The sequence below is a fragment of the Monodelphis domestica genome, chromosome 7 (genome assembly GCF_027887165.1).
Source record: "Monodelphis domestica isolate mMonDom1 chromosome 7, mMonDom1.pri, whole genome shotgun sequence".
NCBI lineage: Eukaryota > Metazoa > Chordata > Mammalia > Didelphimorphia > Didelphidae > Monodelphis > Monodelphis domestica.
In genome coordinates this window covers 52,508,402-52,530,735 of record NC_077233.1, presented here as the reverse complement: position 1 = coordinate 52,530,735, position 22,334 = coordinate 52,508,402, and the positions used below count along the sequence as shown (strand labels likewise).

Here is a 22,334-nt window from a genome sequence, read left to right as displayed (position 1 = left end):
TGTAAATACATCCAAAGCTTAGAGGTAGAGGGTCCTATCTGTGTTTGTTCAGCTTCCAGCCCTACAAGGTGGATTCCTTTGTAATCTTTGACCTGTCTCTAGGAATTTGGGGTATACTGGAGGACCCTCATGCCCACCACAATACAAATATTAAAGTGGCAGAGACAGAATTTGAACTCGGATCCTCTGACTCCAAAAGCTGTAGGGAAAGCACAGTTTCCATTTTAAAGCCCATGCAAATATGGATTGCAGTTATTGTGACCTAATTAAACACTATGTGTCTCTTCAGCATCATGCTCACTCTATTGGTTCTCACAACTTACTCTCACTGCTATAGCTGGGGGCTCTGGCCAGTATTCCCTTTAACCTGCAGATCTGCTGATTGCTTACTTATCCCGACCATCCTAGGCCAATCCCTCCTCCTCCTCCTCTTCCTTCTTTTTTCAGATGAAGTGACTTTCCCAGGGTCACACGAGAACTTGAAACCTGGTCTTCTGCCCCTTCAGAACCAGGATCTCCTACTTACTGTGTGACCTTGGACAAGTACCTTTCCTACGACGATCTCCGGTTTCTCACAGCCCTGTTCCCACGCCGTAACCTCTCCTTCTGGCTCCCTTAAAGCTACGAGCGATGGGAGAAGGCGGAGGACGCCCCCGAATAGGGAAGAAAAGCCAGGAGCGGACCCGACGGCAATGGAAAACGCGCTCTCAATAAGCCCACCCCAGGCACAGAGGATGAAGGAATGAATGACTCAGCCGAAAGTCCAGTTCAGGGAGTTAGGAAAGGGTCGAGGCTTAGAGGGTAGCGGGCAGAGGAAGCCCTCTGGGAGAACCGCCCCTCGCGGAAGCCCCCTGGCCTCACGCCCCTGCCCTCCCCCCAGTCCCATCCACGGGCTCTCCCCGCGGCGCCTGGGTCACAAAGGCCGTTGCCAAGCACCCGGCAGAGGAAAGATGCGGCCCCGGGAACAGCGGCCGCCACTCGGGAGCGTGCGACCCGCGGAGCCCAGCAGGTGAGCTCCCCATCCCGTCCAGCTCCCGCCCCGGCAGCTAGGACTAGAGCCGGCCTGCGGCTCCGGCTCCGGCCAGCCTCACCTTGTCCCCACCCTGGGCGAGGTCCCCTTTCCTCCACCACCCTCGGGCTAAGACGGAGACAATTCCTTTCTGTCCGGCTAGGAGGCGGCGGATCTACCTCCACAGCCACCCGGGGGGCTCCAGCCACTCGAAATACCACCCTCGGCCTCGGAGGTGACACACAGCTCAGCTGCGGTTCTGCATCCTTATTTTCCAGGTGGAGAAGTTGAGGTACAGAGCTATGCCTACGGCTCGTCTGAATATCGGGGGAGCCGCCTATTTCATCTCTCTCCTCCTCCTCCGACTCTACAGTTAGGGGTTTTGGGGAGAGCACTCTAGCCTGCCCCACGGCTTCGTCTGGGGCCCTAAGATCGATGCCTCGGAAAGAGCTGGGTCTCCTGAGGAGATCAGCGGAGTGAAAGCAGATAGGGGTTCTAATCCTGCTCTGCTAGGAGCTCCGACTTTGAGCAGCCGCTTTCTAGGCCTCAGTTTCCTCATTTATAAAATGGAATGGGAAGAGATGTTTTCCTAGATCCTCTAAGGCTATAGTTCTGAGGCTCCATGTCACTCACTTCTCAGGAGACTGATCTTGCAATTACAATTTGTTTTGGTGCATCCCAATGAGCAAAGTATAAATGAAGCTGGGAGGTGAGGAGGAGAGATCATTTTTGTTCTTTCCCAGTTAGCTCCCTAAAATTGCAAGGGAAACGATGCACTCCATTTGAATGGTATGAACAAAAAAAAAAGAATGTTTGGGTGGGGTGTTTAGGATGGGGAATGACTCCTTTACTTCTTGGGAGTTCCTTTCCAGAGATCAGCTCCTAGATTTACTTCTAAGAACTAGATTTACTTCTAAGAACGAGATTTCCACACTGGTTCATGGTCAACATTTGAACACAGAGCTTGTGCAAAGAACCCCTTTAGGTCCTGCTTAGGAGAATTCTGGGGAAAATATTGCAAATTGATCTGGAAACTGCCTTAACTATTCCTCTTCACACTCCACAAAAAGCAAAACCATCTTCCAAACCAATTCTCAGTGACGGCTGGAATGAGTCCATCTAATTCACTGTCACATACATAAGGTGATGTGAATCTAGCATTTTCAGGACTAAAATTGAATGAGATCTCCCAGGCTTTTGTAGGTGAAGAAAGAAGGGTCAGAGAAAGGCCCATTTGTCTAGGAAGAGGAATCTTTCTTACCCTGGGCACTTTGAAATGTAAAAATGGAGAATTCACATGTAATCCTAAACACAGAAGCAAAACCTGGTTTAGCCAAGTTGAGTTGGGGAGGGGGGGGAAAAGTGAGATTTCAAATACAAAGTAAAAGTTTTAGCTCTTGATATAACAGGTATTCTACTGAATAGTGATTGGCCCACCCAGAACCGGAAGCTGGCTTTTAATTAGAAATAGTTGAGATTTGGGGATCTTTCTTTACTAGAGTAGAAGAAAAATGTGATTTGTAATGGATGAGACTTTTTGAAAGCCCTTTTGACCCTTCCTGAAGAGAGGTTCCATGTTTTAATTGCTCTCCTCTAGGTGTAACAATGGCAGGATATCAGCTCTGGTCACCATGGACCCCACTGGATGAGAGTTTCCAGTGGTTACGACATACAACACCTACTCCTTCTTCCAAGCACCCCTTTAGGGCTTCTCACTGCTTCCCACATACCCCTTCAGACCTGGAAGTGCAGCTTTGCTTCCAGGAGGTTACCCTCGTCCTAGACAGCCCATTTCTGGAGACTGGGGTGAGTCCCAAGTTGCCCTGCCACACGTCGGAGCTTCGAACAATGAACAATAAGAAAGGTCTTGTCCGGAAGCCTCAGCCTGTCCGCCTCAGTGGAGTGGACTCTGTCTTTGGCAGGATCATCACAGCTCAGCCCCCAAAGTGGACCGGGACATTTAGAGTTTCTGACAAATCAGCCTTTTGCAAAATCATCAGCCGGGAGCATCAGTGGCCCACTGGACTGAAGGAGCCTCAAATTCAAATGACAGTGACTATGTGTAAGCAGATGCTGCGGTCTATTCTATTACTGTATGCAACGTACAAGAAGTGCACTTTTGCCTTACAGCACTCCAAGTAAAACCCCTACCTGGTTTGCAGTCACACTCACACCATGTCCTTTGGTAAGTGTCTGGAGTTTACAGAAACTCATGTAAAGCAAATTGCAACATCATTGGAGCTGTCTTACCTCTTCTGTCAAGACAAGACAATGCAGGAGTCCCCCCCACCAATAAGGGCCGGTGACACAGAGCAAGAGAGAACGTCTTTCACTTGTAAAATTAAACCACTTTAAAAATGAGGCAAACTAGCACATGTACACGCGATAACGAAGAGCATTAAACAAACAGTAGATACCAAAGAACACAGGAGCTGGCTTGTCATTTCTTTCAAATTTATGGTGACAAATGATTGCAGTTTTTAAACAGTGGGGGTATATGGTGGATGGTCTGCTGTGTGAACAGGATTGAAGGCAAAGGCATCAAATCCAACACTATTAGTTTGGTTGATAAGTAAAAAAAGAAAAACCTGACCGAAAAAACCCCCAGGACTCCTGGAGAGAGAAGGAAGAGAATCCAAATGGGTAGAAATACACTAGATTAAATAAATTCTGACCTGACAGGGACTCGTGAGAGAGAAGGGGAGTAGGGTGGGGGTGGGGAGTGGAGGGATGGGGTGGGCTGGGCTGGAGGCAGAACAGGGTCCAGGCTCTGGGAGGAAGGAAGACATTTGATTTCCTGTTTTTGGCTGAAGTGCACAATCCACATCTCTCACTTGCTGTGGTAACTCAAACAAATTGCCAATGATTTTTTAAAGCAGTCTGTAACTGAGTTATCAAGTATAACTCATACAACATAATAGGAATTGAGAATAAACCTTATGTGCAAATCAAACCCAGCTCTGTCCTGCCTCTTTTACACACACTGCTGTAGAATAGACTACTGCTGAAGAGCTCAGTATAAAGACCCACTTGAACGTCTAGATAGGAGAGGAGAGCCATGAGTGCTGCTGCTCCCTCCTTTCTCCTAGAAAGGCTGAAAGAGCAGGCAGGCTCTTAATCTCCAAGCAATACCCGAGGGGGAGTGACATTTGGGATCCCAGCAGGAAGTCTGATGACATGGATACTGCCAGATGATTTGATTTCTTGGTATCAGTTTCGTTCATTCCTCCCTTTGCAAAGACCACAACATTGCATCCATTACCCCAAACAATTAAGGAAATATAGGAAGCCCACTGAGGGGAAGGGAATTTCTCCAAAAGATGAGATGGGAGAAGTCTAATCCTCAGAGCCATGTAAAGTGCTTGTGTTTATGACTAGCTCCTTAGACCTGAAATCATATCATAGTCTTCACAGCGATCTCACAAACCAAAAGGGAAATGAATTAGAAATGTCATTAAAGAATGTCACTTCCCAAAACAGCAGGCCAGCTAAAACTCATGGCAGGGTGACACCATAAAGATTCCTCATCTTCACACATAGATGTTTTTAACGAGACTGGCTGCTGGCTGGAAGCTGGGAAGAGTGAGCTTCTGAGAAGAGGGAGTAGCTTCTCCCACTTCTAATCAGCCATCACTCTCATCATCATTTCCACCAACGCTTGCTTCATCTGCACTTTCCTGAAGAAAAGAACAATCAGATTGACAAGTTCAGTATTGTAGGCTTTATGGACCTTCCTAAAGCCTTCTGAGGGAATGCTGCAGTGAGGGAATGAGCTCCATGAGCTTTAATCTGGCCAGGTGTAGACTCCCCACTCCTGAGGGAAGTGCCTGCATTGTTTCCAAGCATTCAATAGACAAACCAGCATCCTCCCCAATTCCATAACTTTTTAGAATGTAGGCCACAAACAGCACAAAGTAGATGAATTTTAGTCTCAAAGAATTAAGGCTCTCCAACAAGCCTGAACCCTAACTTAACCACTACATGTGGAGTTTGGTGGAACTTGAAACCTGTGAACATGACCAAGGAGGGTTAGTTATAGGAACAACCAGAAAAGGACCTTGGGCACAGTTTCACTGTGAAATGATACAGCCCCAGCCATGGGTTGAGAGAACATTATGCGGAGGCATTACTACATATCTCTGATGGATTAAATGTTCAAAATGGGACCTTTGAATTTTTTCCTTACAGATATTTGCAGGTTGGTAGTAGGCCTTAAACATGCCAGCTCACTGTGATCTGTGAGCACTGGGCTCACAGTGTTATGTGTATATGTGTCTGTGCTGCCTCCCATTTTCAACCCTACAACTCCGAAGCACTAGAATTGATGGTTTTTGAAAACAGTTTCTTCTTTTGAAAAAAACCCAAACCAAAAAAAGCCCCATGCCTTTTGCTTTGAAAAGATACTCAAGTATCAGTTCCAAGGCAGAAGAATGGGAAGGGCTGGGCAACTGGGGTTAAATGAGTTGCCCAAGATCATATAGTTATGAAGTATCTGAGGCCAGATTTGAACCCAGGTCCTCTAGATTTCAGCCTTGCTTTCTATCCACTGAGTCACCTCACTGCCTAAAGAACAGTTTCTTCTCTGAGACTTTGGAAAGATCTAGGTACCTTATTGTAAACATAATACCAATTTGGGACAAGTATACATTTTTCCTGAAAGTATAAACAAAAGAATTAATTTAACTCAAGACTTTCCTCCAAAATACATGTTCTGCAAGAAAAAAGTAAGCACGATCCCATTCAAGAAAAGTTTTCAGATATGAGCCTTATAAATAAAAAGCTATAAGGAAAACTGGCACAGAAGCCCAAATGTAAGATATTTAGGAATAACTACAGGTAAACCAGTGAGCTGCATAGAAAGAATAGAACTACTTCCATTGCAAAAAAATTTACAGGCAAGATAATTTTTCTTCTCTGCTTCAAAGACCTCTGAGAATAAGGACTATTTGGCTACAAATACATGTAAGACAGACAGAAAAAAAGGGAAAGAGAAAGGGTAAGAGTTTGTGTTCTATACTGTAAAGTGTTCTAAAATTTAACTAATAAAACCCAACCACTATGGCAACAGCAATACCTCCTCAGTTTCCTGCTTGGAGATTTGAGAGCTCACTTCCTGGTTCTCATCCACTGAGCTTTCCTGAGATTGCTGGGATAGAATCTCTTCACCCTATTTGGTAGAACAGTATGTTAATAAAAGAGATGTTAAGAAAAACTCCAGTATGTTTCGTATTTCTTTAAATAATCTTCAGATGTATGAGCAGAATGACTTAACATACCCAATAGAAATGGTCATTTGAGAAGCTGAAGGCCAAGTGAATGCTGAAAGTGATAAGCTAGAGACAGTTTCCATTGGTTTAGAAGACCTTGGCCTCTCTTCCCACTAGCTCCTATCTACAACTTTCATTGGACATTGAACAGGCTCCAAGTCACCATGTTCTCTGACCCATAAGTGGAGATGAATACTACATATCCCAGGCTGCATCCCAGGACTTCTGAGTGTCTATGCTGTCTCCCATTTTCAACCCTAGAACAACTCTGAAAATGGGTTATCTGTAAGTATGTTGAACTTTTAGGAGGAAAGGCCTGAAAGAAATTCTAACTGTCACTGCAATGAACCTTTGTTGCCTTTACTACAACACTGTACCAAATAGGCACAGGGCACACATTCTGTGTGGTATCAACGCACCTTGGGAAAATAACAAAACCCATTTCTGAAGAAGAAAAATAACCACTCCATAAACAAAAGTGACCCTACCAGCTCAAACGCAGTAGGGAATGAATACAATGAGATGTTTTTCCAGGATTTGCTCCAACTCATAAGGTTTTTCACTCTCCCTTATGATCTAAGACATGCAGTTATGAGATGGCTGGCCATGCCTGGGAAAAGTGTGTGATACTGGAACAGAATGACCCATAGGAAGAATTAACTGAAATTTGATTCTCACTAAAACTGTCCTTTTAACCCACCAAGCTAGCCAGGGATAGGTAACCAAAAAAGTCTAAATGGATCTTTTTAAGAACAGGGTTTAAAGCAACAGTAAGAAATAATAGGGGTTAAGTGACTTGCCTGGGGTCACACAGCTAGATTTGAGGCTAGATTTGAACCCAGGACCTCCCCTCTCCAGCCCTGGTTCTCAATCTGCTGAGCCACCTAGCTGCCCCAGGTTCCCCCAGTTCTAACAAAATATACTTTCACTTGACCTTTCTACCCTATGTAGCCATTTTTTCCTTTCTATCACTGACAAATTTCTTGGGAATGGTAAAAAAAAAAAAGAACAGGGTTTAAAGGAGTGAGTTATAGCCATCACTTGCTTTGCTTTCTAGATGCTTTTATCTTCCCATTCTTCCCTGAAGTGAACCTCCTGTTCTAAATAAACCTGGCTCAGTTTTACTTGCTGGCCCCAAGCTTACCTGCAGGTCCCTGTTTTTGAGATTGCCCAGCCAGAAAGCTTCCTGGCAATTGTTGAGGATCAGCATGGCTTTTACCCGATACACAAACAGTTCCAGGGTTTTCTTCAACAAAGGCACATGGTTGGTAAGGCTCATATCTTGGTGAATCTGAAAGGGGAACCAAATATACCTGAGCTACTCACTATCTACTTTTCATTGGGTTACCCTGAGGATTGTTATCACTTCCTTGTACTTCTCAAACAGTCAATGAGAACTTATGAAGCGCCTACTACAATGCTAGGTGCTGGGGATAAATACACAAAGGTGAGGCAGCTGGCACTTAGACTCCTATTTCTCCAACAGAAAGGTCAGTTGATCATTAACAGTTGGATTTTCAAGAACTCAGATTCACAGAATCCCAGAATTACAAATTACAAAGGGCCTCTAGTTTAACCCATACACCAAAGGGAACCTCACTATAAATATCATGCTCCAAAAGTGGCAACCCAGGCATCCTTTGAAGACCAATTTGGAAAGGGTGCCTATCACCTCTTGAGTCAGTTCAGTCCCTTCTGGGATAGCTTTAATTGTTACTTTTTCTTGACATCAAATCTAAATTGCTCTTGTTCTACTCTATGGGACCAAGCAGAACAAATTTAATCCTTCCACATGAAATTATTCAGATATTTGAATATAACTATCATGCCATCCCTTGCGCCTTCTTTTTTCTAGGCTAAGTCCTCATATATCATCTCAAGGTCCTTTACTCTCCTGGACATTCTCCAATTTAGCAATGTCCTTAGTCACTTAAACCCCAGGAGTCCTGCAGAACCCACTCTGACAGGGGAAGAAAACACGATATATTCAGTTGAAGTGCATACTACTTGCCTTCCATGTCAGGTTCAAAATAGACATCATGGATATCTCAAATAACACTTTATGCTATTAAGGGGCTATTAAGTCCTTTAGGAATTTATTCATGTTAATAACAAATAAGAGAGACTGGCTCTAATTGGCTGAAATGTTATTTGAATCTTTTCTGATCACACCTTCTAAAAATGGACCTTCAAGGGCACAATAACTAGTGGAAGGACCTAGGTAGGAGATCCAAATCATCTGCTAAATTGCCTTTGAGTTCTGTAGTGCTTTGATCCTTTGGATTAAGGAAGACACAGCCTGTCAGAATTTGACACTGACATCTAGCAAGAAAAAAAATTTTTTTTTCTTGTACTTTTTTGGTACCTAAGGTGTCATCAGAAGCAAGAGACCTGATTCTGCCAGGCAGATTATAAATGCAAGCAAGGCTCCAACAGCTGGCTTCCTGTCACCAATAGGGATTCACTACTTATATAATATATCCACAGGCATTCTGTCTCTCTCTCCTAACACCTTCTGGAGGATATAGGGTGTGAACTCATTTCACATGCTGAAATTCATCTTGGACCTGGCTGTTCTCCCTCAGCTCCCTAAAGTCTTTACATCACTGCAAATAAATGACTTCAGAGAGGGCATCAGTTTGATAAAAAGTTAGAAAATCCAAGCCTATGAAACAATATCGTGCCTGCAGATTTGAAACAGATATAAGGGCTGGGACACGTCCCATTATCCTTCTTACCTTTGAATGCCCACACATGTGATGAAGTTGTCTGGTGCTCAGCTGGAAGGTTTTCAGCAAACTCAAAACATCTTCCTGAAACCATCAGATCCCAGAAAGGTTGGTTATGTAAAAATTGTTGTCCCTAGCAAGTTGTCAACTAAGGCTAAAAAAAGATTTTCCTTTTTTTCTGCAATCAGAGCTCTCATTTCAATACAAATGCAAAAAATAAGATAAGCCCACCACAAAGGGTCCTGGCTACATAGCTATGTCATCTATACTTGAGCCTTGTATACAAGGAGCAGTAATGGAGTACAAAGATGTCTTCCTTAGTTCTGGCATCTTCTGTCACCTAGCAGACAGTATAATTCATTGGAAAGAAATGAGAGCCAAGAGTCTCAAGACTTGGATACTTGTTAGTTCTCATCTAGGACTTTAGCTCTTGGGTCTTGTTTCCTTCTTGCTAAGTGAAACCTGAGAATTAACAAGAGAATCAAATGCGATTATTTTGTAAGGCTTTTAAAAGCATGAGCCAAGGGCTCAGCCTCTATTCCCTCCTCAACACTGTGCAACTTTGCCAGTGTGTCCTCATGACTTAGCCAGCGGGCTTACTGCTAGGACCTCCAGCTTGATGATAAACTATGCTCTACCGGACCTAGCTCTCTAGTCACTTCTCTTGGGTCCTGGGAATTGGGATCCCATTGACTAATCTCCCAAGGCTAATAGCAGGAATGACTTGACTTAAGGCAGAGTATTAAATATCAAGAACCTGAGAATGATCTGGTGTTTTCAAAAGGAAAACCATTCAGTCTCAAGCTATAACCTCAGTTTCATTCTTGAGAATAGGATGACTCTGCTAAGCAACAGGAAGTAAGAGGACTGAATGGCTGTCCTCCATGCAAAGTCCCTACAGAATCCCCTTTCTGGAAAGTCAATGTTAATATCAATTCCAGGACCAGGATTAAAAAAGAATGGAATGTTGGCTCTGAGGCCTAGACAAAAACATGGACACGATGCAACAGCAAGGTAAGAGGCCATCAATTCGCCATCTTAGGGGTAGACCTAGGAATATAGGTTGAAACTAAGTTTGGCCTCTCTTGGGTTTAGTTTCCTTTGGGGCAGGTTCTTTTGTTCCCAGCCTGGAATGGACCCAAATCCAAGGGAGGTCCTGAAGCTCAGCATTCAGGACCACCATACTCTGAGTATTTGTTGTCCATGGATTTGGTTACTCTTACCCGATGTTTTCTGAAACTGAAGTCCAGGAGCGGCATGCACTGCTTCAGAAAGGTTTCCACAAAGAGACGTCCATACTAAAGGGAAGGAAGGCAGATATCATAATTGATGATCTTTAGAAACATCACTGGGCTATAGCCAATTGCATACAACTGTCCATGTTCAGAAGGAAGAGATTAAAGAATTCCTTTCCTTCTCTCCTTTCTCCCACCTGCCCAGAGATCTTGGGGAAGACAGTCATTGTTATACTGGTCTCCCACCTAGCACTCCTACTCATTCCTAGGGCATCTGTACCCCTCTTCTCCCCTTATCTTGATCGCTTGGCCTCTAATCAGGGGTTTCTCCAACCATTCGCTCATTCCCAAATTTCCTCCCAAAATACCATCTGGAAAGTATTAATTCCTGAGATTTGGACCTCTGAGGAAGAGACCCAGGCCAAAACTCTCTCAGCTAAAGCCTTTTCCTAGAGCAATGGAGACTTTTTGATTGGAAGGAAAATCCAATACAAGAAGGGTCTTAGTGGAGCAGCAAAGTGTCCCTTACCTTAAGACAAACATTTAAGACTGGCCGACTATCAAATACCTGAGAGGGAAGAAAAACAAGCAAAAGCTTAGGTGTATTTCTTACACTGGTAGATAAATAATACTATTGTCTCCACAATTCATACTTTAGTATTTTAAGAATCATAAAGATTTTCTCACTATAACCTTGTATAGTTTGGACTACAAGTATTTTTACACCCACTTTACAGATGTGAATACCAAGGTTCAGAGAGGGTAAGCAATTACCCATTGTTTCACAGCAAATGTGCATCAGAGCTGAAACATGACCTCCAAGGATACACTTTTCCCACTGGATAACACGGTCTCCACAGCTCTTTATTCAAAGCCTTGGGAGGCAGGGTTCTAGCCACTAATCAGTAGGCAGGACATTAGTTGGAATTCCACTGTGATGGTAATCACATAGCAATATTATCACTGAGTTGTTTATGAGATGATAGATGGGAGCCAAAATCCTGATCCGATGTGCTAAGAAAATATATAGGAACATGCCAAAGGAGAGATGACGTCCACACACAGTATTCTGCACATCTGAGGAAAGTGACAAAGAGAAGCTGGCATGGCATATGGGGATAACAGATTGATCCAGGGGCAGAGGCAGTGAAGACTAGCATCTACACATATGATTCTGGCAGGAAGGAGAAACATTAGGGGGCACTGCTCAAAGGGAAAGGAAAAGAAGGCATTTCTGTGTTTCATCTATGGATTTGTTCCCAAGTTTCCCCATCTCAAAATAGCCCTTTATGAGGGGACACAGGATAGGGAAAGTATTGGGCTTTGATTTCCTCACAAACTTTATAGGGAAGAAAGAAGGTATTATCTGGGTGGTGGGAGGAGAGGTTAGTTCTCACCCAGGGAGAGTTGGGAAAATAATGCAGAAGGATGATGGATGGATTTCCCCGGAATGGTTCACTGCTTCTTAAAGAGAATATAGAATTCGGAGAGATGGAGCAAGTCTCAAGTACTCACCTTGACTAGGTTGATAAGGATATTGAAATCTCGGACAGCCATGCTCCAATAGAGAAGCTTCTCCTCATGCACCTAGCAGTAGTCATAGAAACAGGCATTGCATAATCAGAGGCAAATTCTAACATTCTAGTTCAAGCAAACAAAACCTTAAATTGTATGGAGATTCAAAGATTGAAACCATAAGAAACACAGCAACATATCCTTAAAGTGGTTACAAGTACTACATATACAAAAGTCTTTGGCACTGTCAAATTGTTCAACACCAGAAACTGATATGGTCAATGAAAATGACATTAAAAAGGATGCTATTATACCCTAACGACTATGGATCCTTTCTAAATGATTGGTAGCTGAAACTTTACATATATGTTATTTCTACTATCAGAATGGGAGTTCACTGAAGGCAGGATCTGTATTACTTTTCTATTTGTGTCTCCAGAGCTTAGCAAAGTGCTTTGCATGTGGTGTTTAATAAATGCTCAGTCATTCATCCATACATTCACATGCCAAGCCAAAACATGTGTAAGAAACAAGAGTTTCTCCCTTCGTATTATATGGATAGACTCTGGTTTCCAAGCAGATCTTGACCTCAAGGTGACTAATAGCCATGAGACTCTGAGGCTCCTTCACACACAACTGTAGGGTCCCTCGTGATCAGCTAGCTATATAGCTATATCCTATCTTGGCTCCCAAGAAGCAAACATCTTAAGTCAGCTGACCACCAGGGCATGGCAGGGACCAGAGATGGTTTTTCAGGGTTGGGTTCATAAGAGAAAGATCATGCCTCAACCATTAGGAAACATACTTAGGGCCAAAGTTATCCAGTGAGTGAATGATGGTCCAATCTCCAGGAAAACAAAAGAACAGATCAGGGGATGAGGAGATTATAGGAGCTAGAAATGTTGGGACAAGATTTTGGGGGTCAGCTGACAGGGAGTAAGGAAAGGGGACTAGGTATGGCAGAAGAACCTTCTGAAGAATCCCAGGGGAGCAACTGACTTAGGAAATATGTGGTACTTGTGTGAGTGTAGGTGTCTGGAGAACCCAGAGTTCCCTTACAAGGACAGACTCTGACTGTGACTCTCTCACGTCACTAGATAAGAGTGAACAGAGCTGGATGAGACTACGTGTGGTGGAGGTAGTTTTAAATCATGCCTCAGTTATTATTCAATATTAGGGTCTCACCTTGGGCAAGTCTGCAGCAGTACCAGCCTGAAGGCTCCTCACTGATTTCTCTAGCTCAGCCATCATCACTCGAAAGAAAACTACAAATGTCTGCCTAGAAAAAGGGAAGATTTGTAAATTCCTGGTCTATAATGCAGCAGCTGGGAGTATGCTAGCACTGGCATTTATTCTGTGAAGAAACCAAAAGCCATTCCTTCCCAATTCCTCCAGCAGCCTTGCACTGGGATCCATTAAAGCATAAGGGACACTAAGGGGCAAGGACACTGAAGAAACCTACAAAATAATGATAACCCAATGAATCCAACGGGCCAGGGAGGAAAACATAAGAGGATGGACATAGGTCTCTCATTCAGTCATTTTTTCCCCCTATTTTTAATCTTTTAAAAATGAAATAACTAGAGGGGGCAGCTGGGTAGCTCAGTGGATTGAGAGCCAGGTCTAGAGACGGGAGGTCCTAGGTTCAAATCTGGCCTCAGACACTTCCCAGCTGTGGGACCCTGGGCAAGTCACTTGACCCCCATTGCCTAGCCCTTACCACTCTTCTGCCTTGGAGCCAATACACAGTATTGACTCCAAGACGGAAAGTAAGGGTTTAAAAAAAATGAAGTAACTAGAATATGGAGTAGAGCAGTGATAGCGAATGCTGGGTATGCCACCCCTCCCCTTCACCCCACACAGAGGTAGGAGAAAGCGCTTCCATTGGGCTGCTGGATAAAGGGAAGGATGAAGTAAGGAATATCTTCAGCAAGTATAGAGAGGGGGAGGGGGAGTGGTCCAAGCGCTCTACTCCCTTCTAGCTCTGCCGCCTGTAAGCCGCTCACCTTCCCCTCTATGTGTTTTCATTGGGCTGTTGGGCAGAGGAACAGGGGATATGAAAACATGTCATCAGGCATAGTGAAGAGGAGGATAGGAACAGCTCCACCTGAGGCCCTCTGCCTTTCTAGTAACAAATGCAGGGGATGGAGGTGGGTGGCCAAGTGCCCACAGAGAGTGCTCTGCATGCCATCTTTGGCATCCATGCCATAGGTTTGCCATCACTGGGCTAGAGGTTCTCAAAGTTAAATGATAAAGTGAATGGCTTTGAAAAAAGGGCATTGCATGGCTAGATTGCCCCCCACCCTAAGCATCTCACTAGCTTTAAGAATCCTGATCTTCTAAGTAAGATTTTTTCATATCTGAATCATACTAGCTGAGAACAAGTCATTATTTGTTATCTGTCACAGAGACTCCACCAATATCTCCTAAGAAACACTAAGGTCAGACATAGAACACAGGAATCACTAAAACATTAGAAAAATGTCTAACAGTTTGACAGTAATGATACAAGGAGTAAGGTGCTTTATTAAGTCCCTATTTAAGTACTTCTGAAGTAAAACAAAACATCTTCAGGAAAAAACAAAACAGGGAAAAGGTGAGAAGTGGAAGCCTTTCTTGTGACTATCTCCACAGAACCAACAATCTAAGACTTACCTGGTCAGTGTCGGGAAAGAGGAAGAAGAAGCATCTTTGGAAGATTGGATTAGTTCTGGGACCCCAGTACCAGAGATCTCCTCTATAAACTTGAGGACATTGTCTGCTCGCTCCAGGTAAATACTGCACTAAGAGAGCCATGCAACTGATTAGGAACAGAATGACTAAAGGCTTTAAAAGAGACTAAACACTACTTTCTTAGAGACTCAGGAGAACACTTATTTATTTGCAAAATAAAATCTCATTCCTTCCCTAAACTTTCTCAAGGTGAGATGAAATGTCTAATAGATAGAAGTAGAAATTGAAACTAATGGAATCAATTATGAAATGCTGTCCTTTGGAGTTTCTCTTCCCAAACCTATGGACAGAATACATTTAGGAGCTACAGATGAACTTACACTTCATACAAAGAGCTCCTCTGTCCATAGCTCCATATGTTTCTTTTGGATCAACCAAGGAGGGTGATATCATAGATTGAAGGATTTTGTGTGTCCTAAATTATTTTGTTCCACCAAAAGAGCTAATGTGGCAATTTAACACAGAAGGGAAGGTTCACAGACTCGACTAGTCTCAAGTTAGGCTCATTTCAAGCCTATGGCTAAGACATACTCCAGACTTTTATAAACACTATTTTGTCACTGTTCAGACTCTTCATGGCTCTATGGATCAACTGTTCATGGGTTTTTCTTGGCAAAGATACTGCAGTGGTTTGCCATTTCCTTCTCTGGTTTTAAGCAGGCAGTGGTTAAGTGACTTGTCCAAGGTCAGAGAGCTGGTAAGTATCTGAGGTCAAATTTGACCTCTGGACTTTCTAATTCCAAGCCTAGTGCTCTATTTATGGCACTGTCTACTATTATGAAATTCTCTTTATAGAAATTAAAGGAAGGCTTATATAGCTGAAGAGAGAATCGTTGTGAATGGAAATATTTCACCAATATAATAAAAATGAAAATAATGTCTAAATTTATTTACAGATGAATGCTGTAAGAATCATTTCAAGCTGACTTGGTCACTCTCTCTCTTTTCTTCTAATATTCACTCTACATTTCTGAGTGTCTTGTCAGGTGAAGGGCCCTACAAATAGCAAAATGGAAAAACCATATTTGATTGTCTTGGCAAATGCCAACACTCTCACCAGAGCAAAGTGTGCAGTTGGTCGTTAAAGCTGCTGCCTTTCTCTCTCTCTCCATTAGGCTGCACCCAGACCTGACAGAGGAACTGCCTCGCCAGGGAAGCTGTTAGAAAGAAGATAATGATAAAGACTGGCTTGGAAGGAACCTCCCTTGTTTTTTAACCTTGAAAGTATAACTGTAAAGCATCATTCTTCAAAAAGGCAATTCCTCATGATGCCATCTCCCAACAGAAAGCTTTTTAAAAAGCTAATGTTGATGTATCTTCCCTACACCTGCCCTGACACCTTTAATAACGCTTAGGATCCCCATATTTATCAAGCAAACTTCCAATGGTAATCTGGCTTCCCATAGTTTTTCTTACTAGGAAGAGTATGCTCAAATAGTCAATAAGTTTTCTTTTGAGATTAAGCCAACAAGTACTTTGTTTCTTGTGGAATTAAACAATCTTAGCTGACATTTTGGATATCATTATGTTTTTATTATTATTAACAAGTTAGCCATCACATTTGAGATTTGTTTCTTATGAGTTTGCTTAGTCTGAATGTTTCCTAGTGCTTAAACACCCCTAGGTGAATCAATAAAACTGAAATTCTAAACCTTTAAAGTTCAGAACAAGATTCTGGCTGGTAGTGACTGTCTCAATTAATCGGTAAAGATTTATTAAATACCTACTCTTTGCTAAGCACTGTGCTAAGTGCTGGGAATACAAAAAGAAGCATAGAAGACAGTTCCTGCCCTTAAGGGGCTTCCAGGCAGTTCTCTGAGCTCAACCTTACTCATCACAACTATAGTTTATTCCTGAAGGTTTAGGGTTCACAATATGGCTTAGCTTTAGTTTCTACACTCCTATTACAGGGGCTAAGTCAGAGTGGTAAAGGCTAACTCTAGATAATGTCAAAAGCTTTGTTAAGCAAACTCTTTTTCCCAAGGAGCTTTCCTGGCATCTACTTATTAATTTAGATTTGGGGCAGGAAGCAGCTGCCTGCATGATATGACTAATAATACCTGCTACACTAGACCCTCGAATAAACTTCCCATTTTGTAGGTAAAGAAATTGAAAAAACAGAGAATTAAACAAGTGTTATCTTTTACCTACAAAAGTGATGCCACTAAGTTATCATCATTAGAACCTAGGCTTTTAATTTGATTTTCTTATAGATTTTGAAGATGCCTCTTTCCCAAATATTAGCTGTGGAATAAAGTGAAGTTCACTGTTCTAGAAAGGAATTAACCTTCACTCCTGATTTTATAAGTCGAATTAAGTTAATTAACCACAGACTGGGCATTTTTTTTTTGAGAATCCAAGTTATAGCTCCATATTCCTGATCAAATAAGAACTGTCTAGATGACCTCTGAGGTTCCTTCCAATTCTGATAGTCTATGATTCTTTAAAGATTCCAATTATCCTGCTATTGATAACAACAGAAATACACTAGATAAAAGTCTTATTACGACCCCGCTTTGGTGCCTCAGCTTTTTAAAATCATTACTACATAGAATATGGTAATAATACCCGTTTGCTACTTTAATTAGTAATGGGGTTTATAAGGCCAAATTCATAAGGTACTTGGAGATCTTCAGATTTCAAATGTACAGTATTATCCCATTTAAAAAAAGGAAAGAATCTTTCACCTAGTTTTTCTTTGTTCTGAGAGGCTGAGGATTTCTCTGAGATGACAATAAGGAGTCTAATGAGATAAATGGCACATTGGAAACTTGGAACACTGTGATGAAAATTCTGTAAGTAGTGGAAGCTCTGGCTGTAAAAAAAAAGAGAAAAAAGAAGAAAAAAACAGCAGTAAATTCATTCTAGTTCTGCCTGGAACTAAACCTTGCATCCATTTCAAGAATTTTAATGCCCTTTCCATTATCCTATCCATTTACATTTCAAGTGTTTAAATGACTGATTCCTCCTTTGAAGTGATAGCCATGTTATGTGCCCCAAACCAGGAAGAATCAGGATAGAACCCTGGAGTTGGAAGGCAGGGACCAGTCAGGAAGTCCTACTTCTATGTTGACTTTTTGACAAACTTTGGTGACTCAGGCAATTCATCTGCTATATTTCCAACTGCAAAAATGTAAAACTGTCCTCACTTTTCACACAAGGTTGTGAAGAAAAATTGAAATAAGTGAGATAGAGACATCTAGAATTTTCTAAAAGAAAGATGCTACATTAGTCCAAAGTAACATTACTAATATCTGTAGAAGGCAGCATTTTAGTGTGGAGGATAAGTGACCTATCTGGTAAACAAGAATTGTTTGGAGACTGCTAAATCTGTGGAACTTATGTGCAAGAATACTCTAAGGAAAGAGATCTATGTATTCCTGGGCAACTTTGCTGCTGATCTATTTCTATTCTAGAAGTAAGAGCACAGAATCCACTTGGGCCTCGGCTTTTCTAACTTCCCCCCAGTCTGCTCACTTTTACACATCATGCTCATGGGCCAACTGTTGGCCTTCCTCCTTTGCTAGGGCCACCCATGGGACATTCCCTCTGCCTCACTGTCATCCTCCTTAATTTTTTGCTTTCCTGCTGACCCCCAGGGGGCACCAGAGTTTAGAGTCTATCCCCATGATCAAGGTCCCCTAATTTCCCTCTAAGGATGAGAAGGATGTTAGAACAAGGCTCTGAGATACATCTATTACGCACCTGAGTAACTCTCCTAAAGGCATTTCTTGGTCTCCCTGTTTCAGTCTGTTGGCAAGGACTTTCAGGGCTTCCTGCATTAAGTTTCGGTTTTCAGTCTGAGAAAATCCACCCCTAGAGAAAAGCCAAGAGAAGGGCAGATTAATAAGGTTTCAGGCAAGAGAGGTCTGAAACAGCATTTGGGACACTTAGCTTGAAGTTTATTGATATAATCAGGAAATGAGGAATAAGTGACAAAGAACAAACTGAAACTATCTCTGGTTCAGCTCTGGGTCTGTGTGGCTGGAATGGGAACAAGGACAAATTATGTTCCTTAAGGTTCTGCCAAGATTCTCCAAAGGAAGAAAGCTCTAAAAAGATTTCTCTCTCTTTTCCTTTCCTGACAATCAACCAGGCACCATATCTTGTCGATTCTTTTTCAGCTGTTCTGTCTTTCTCATGTGCCCTCTTCATACTTGTTGTCACTGTCCTAATCTAGGCCTGTTCTCCCTTCACTGCTACCACATTAGTCTTAGATGGCCAATATTTCGTTTCAGACACACAACTTTATCAGGCAGTTCACAAAAGAGCAACTTTATAAACATACATCTGGATAATTAGAGCAATAAAGTCTTTTAGACATTTCAAAACATGATCAGTAAAAATATAAGATTATTAATAAAGTTTTCCTTAAAGAACACTTTCAGATTTATAAAAGTAATCTCTTTTCAAAGAGTACATAATTGTATGGTATACCTACAGGATAAAGTCTAAACTTCCTGTCTACTATTTACAACAATCTGGAATGAACCTTCCTTGGCTCACACCTACTGAGCTCCACACTGTCCCCTTGCTGACTCCTGCTCTTTCTTCTTCCAGGTCTTTGTTTATGCTAACCATCCAGCCTTCAAGTTCTACTGAAGGCCTTCCAGAGAAATTCTAATTTACAAAAATTTCCTTCTTTGAACTTTATGGGAACTTACAGCTTTTAATACTCAATTTTGTACTTGAAAACATTATGCTTTGTAATTAAACTGTAAATATTCATGTGTATAATACTATCTAGTCTCTCTAACATTATAGAAAAAATTTGGCATAAACAAAATTGTGCTATTAGTCAAGGGTGCCAAGTTCATTTATCCTCTCAATGACTGTTTCTCTATTTATAAGTTATGATACATAAAGTTTTTCTTCAAAGGGATATGGCAAAGAAAAAAAAACAATAAACACCATATAAATACTTAGAGCTTTTTAAAGAAAAGTCTCATGTAAATTCATTGTATCATTGTTACTAAGACAGAGGAATTGTGTGGGTTGATAAAAATTATTTGAAGACCTGCAACGGTTCAGTATTTATCTGAAAGGATTTTCTAAAAGCATATCTAAGAATTTCAGAAACTCAAGATATGGGAGAGAAATGGTCAAGTAAAATTCAGGAAACCTTTTTGATCCTATATCCTATGTTTTTAAAGGGATCTTGGGGATGAAGTCTCTCCAGATAGTGACATTTTGGTTATGTGCCACAAATTTGCTATGACCTTGGAAAGGTCTGTCATCTCTTGGCACTTCAGTTTTCTCATTTTTAAAATGGGGTAGAACAGCTAGTGGCTCAGTGAATAGAGAAGCAGGCCTGGAATTGGGAAGAACTGGTTCAAATCTGGCCTCAGACACTTCTTAAATGTGTGATCCTGGGCAAGTCACTTCACTCCAATTGCATAGCCCTTAAAACTCTTTTGCCTTAGAACAGATACATGAGAATGCTCTGAAAAACAGAATACTTTTGTACATGTTAGTGATCCCCAGCAGGGAATTCTGATTTTTTTTATATTCTGAAAAACACTGCACACAATATATACCTGCTCTCAATAGTAATAATATTAATGCTAATAATAGCAACTACTATTTATTATTGAATATATTCAAATACATTAATATTTGAAAAGTCCATTATACATTATCATTTAATCCTCACAACAACCCTGTAAGGTAAATGCTTTTATTTTAATTTTATAGATAAGAGACTATAGCTGGAAGAGTTTTAAATGACTTGCCCATAATTGAAAAGCTACTAAGAATCTGAGGTCAGATTCAAACTCAGGTCTTTTTGACTCAGGTCAATTTCCCTATGCACTAAATAATTGGTTACTGAGGACTAAAAGTAGTACATAACACCTTTACATCCACCCAGTCATATCCCACACACTAACCAGGCAAACAAGCCAAGAAGAATCTGCAGCAGCCTTTGGTAACAAGATGACATTATCTGGTGCTCCTGCATTTTTATTCCAGGTCCATCCACTATACCATGGTTTTCAGTAGCCAAGCACTTCAATAAAAGGAAGAAAATGTTTCTAGGTCAAATTCTTCAATGGTTATTCCTATACCCACCCCCTAACCCCCACCAAAACAAAAGAGATGAAATTTTTTATTTAGGTGATATGTTTTAAGCTTCTCAAACATGTGGCCAATGACATACAACACTCCCAAGTGAGGGTTAAATGAGATTAAAATATAATTAGGAAACATTTCACAAAATAAATAAGGATGCAACAGAACATATAATGGTAATATATGGTTTTCTAAGTCATTATGCAGCCTGCAAGAATACTTCTATACAGGGTAGTGGCCCCCATTTCTAGCCGAGTTTGACATCAATATTTTAGATTTGTGTTGATGAACCTATGGCATATGTGCCAGAGCATGCCAGGGGGGCTGCTCCCTTCCCCCTCTCCACACACCCCTGAAGACTTTTCTCACAGGATCCATGCCTCTGCCCAGCAGTCCAATGAAAGTGCTTCTTCCCTCCCCTGTCTGGGGTAAGGCAGGGCTTCCCATGCAGCATGAGAGTTGCAGTTTGGGCACTTGGGTCTCTAAAAGGTTCACTACTACTGATCTAGATGATCTCAGTTGCTTAAAAGACAGAGAGGCTGCTGACCTGAAAGTAGTTGTGCATGTTCTCCAGGTGGTTACAGAGTGGAGTCAGAAGCAATACTAGGCACCGAGCTACTTCTTGAGCTGATCGCTGATGCAGATGGGAGAATCCAATGTTCCGACTGCCCTTACTCTGCAATGAGGGCAGAGGTGAAAAACAAATAACGATTCAAGTCCAAACCCAACAACCAGAGATTACCACATGGCTCCTTAAGAAGCAAGATCTTGTTTACTGTAGACAAGAAGTTCAATCTATTGATTGCTAGTCAGGAGTGTCTGAGGCAACCAGCTCCCCCCGACTGTTTAAAGAATTCTGACTATGAGGAACAGAATAGTCTTTTTTTCTCCTCATTAGTTTACCATTATAGAAAAGTGAAGTTTTCTTCTAGCCTTGTATAAATACAGAAACCAGAGACCAGTCAAGATGGTAGAAAAGGAAGATACAGTACAAGCTGGCTCTCCTCAACAATGGCTCTGCTGCCTTCTAAAAGGCCATGTATAACAGGTGCCTCCACTTCCTCTCCTCACACTCTCTTCTTAATCCCCTCCAATCCAGCTTCCAAACTTTTTCTATTGAAACCACTCTCCAAAGTTACCAATGACCTCTTATTTGCCTGGATTTGGCAAAGTTTCCTTTTCTCAATCCTCCTTCTCCTTGGCCTCTTTGATTACTATCTTCTCTCCAGTTTTTCAGGATACCATTCTTCCTTATTCAGGCCATGCCCCTAATCCTCATGGCTCTGTACTGGACCCTCCCCTTCTCCCTTTATGCTACTTTACTTGATCTCATCAGCATCCATGGATTTAGTTACCATCTTGATGCAGATGATTCTCATATCTACTATCCCATTTCAACTTCTCAGCTAACCTCTAATCTCACATCTCCTTTTGCTTTATAAATATCTTACTCTGGATGTTTAACTCAAATGTTGAAAACTGAACTCATTATCTTTCCTTAATTCTTTCCCTTCTCCCACCTTCTCTATTTTTCTCTCAGTTTCAAAATCTCAGAGACATCCTCCACTCCTCATTACCTCTCACCTCCAATATCCAAGCTATTACCTGAGGTCTGCTGATTCCACCTTTGCAACATCTCTCCAATATACACCTTTTCTCCTCTGTTACTGCCACCTCTCTAGTGCAGCCTTATCATCTCACATCTGGACTACAGCAATAGCTGCTAGTGGGTTGGTCTACTTTACGTTTCTCCTCACTCCAGTCCATCCTCCATTTA

The 22,334-nt window shown here is 41.8% G+C and overlaps 2 protein-coding genes across 5 annotated transcripts in view; one reads left to right on the top strand and one right to left on the bottom strand.

The window, feature by feature from the left end:
- Positions 1-890: 890 nt before the first annotated feature.
- Positions 891-3,433, top strand: FANCD2OS (FANCD2 opposite strand). Of its 2 annotated transcripts, XM_007500213.3 has the most exons (3): positions 891-1,009; positions 1,173-1,301; positions 2,607-3,433. In XM_007500213.3, the coding sequence occupies exon 3, from the start codon at positions 2,615-2,617 to the stop codon at positions 3,149-3,151; it is 537 nt and encodes a 178-aa protein (XP_007500275.1). In that variant the 5' UTR covers positions 891-1,009; positions 1,173-1,301; positions 2,607-2,614; the 3' UTR covers positions 3,152-3,433. The 2 variants fall into 2 exon arrangements, with proteins under 2 accessions (XP_007500275.1, XP_001365559.1); XM_001365522.4 differs by lacking the exon at positions 1,173-1,301 and having other exon boundaries at positions 921-1,009.
- FANCD2 (FA complementation group D2) overlaps positions 3,337-22,334 on the bottom strand; it is a 68,634-nt gene continuing 49,636 nt past the window's right edge. For 2 of the 3 annotated variants that reach the window (XM_007500214.3, XM_056804627.1), the window contains 14 exons: positions 21,105-21,233; positions 20,377-20,495; positions 18,194-18,304; positions 17,176-17,303; positions 15,546-15,645; positions 14,411-14,533; positions 12,941-13,034; positions 11,756-11,827; positions 10,770-10,808; positions 10,229-10,303; positions 9,015-9,089; positions 7,421-7,567; positions 6,084-6,176; positions 3,337-4,686 (listed from right to left, as the gene is read on the bottom strand). In XM_007500214.3, the coding sequence (XP_007500276.2) occupies positions 4,633-4,686; positions 6,084-6,176; positions 7,421-7,567; positions 9,015-9,089; positions 10,229-10,303; positions 10,770-10,808; positions 11,756-11,827; positions 12,941-13,034; positions 14,411-14,533; positions 15,546-15,645; positions 17,176-17,303; positions 18,194-18,304; positions 20,377-20,495; positions 21,105-21,233 (1,359 nt within the window). In that variant the 3' untranslated portion in view covers positions 3,337-4,632. Of the gene's footprint in view, positions 4,687-6,083; positions 6,177-7,420; positions 7,568-9,014; positions 9,090-10,228; positions 10,304-10,769; positions 10,809-11,755; positions 11,828-12,940; positions 13,035-14,410; positions 14,539-15,545; positions 15,646-17,175; positions 17,304-18,193; positions 18,305-20,376; positions 20,496-21,104; positions 21,234-22,334 lie in introns of those variants that run through there. The other variant, XR_008913423.1, reaches the window with a different exon arrangement.

Coding starts and splice junctions, on each gene's coding strand:
- FANCD2OS (XM_007500213.3), top strand. CDS start 2,615: ATGGCAGGATATCAGCTCTGGTCACCATGGACCCCACTGGATGAGAGT.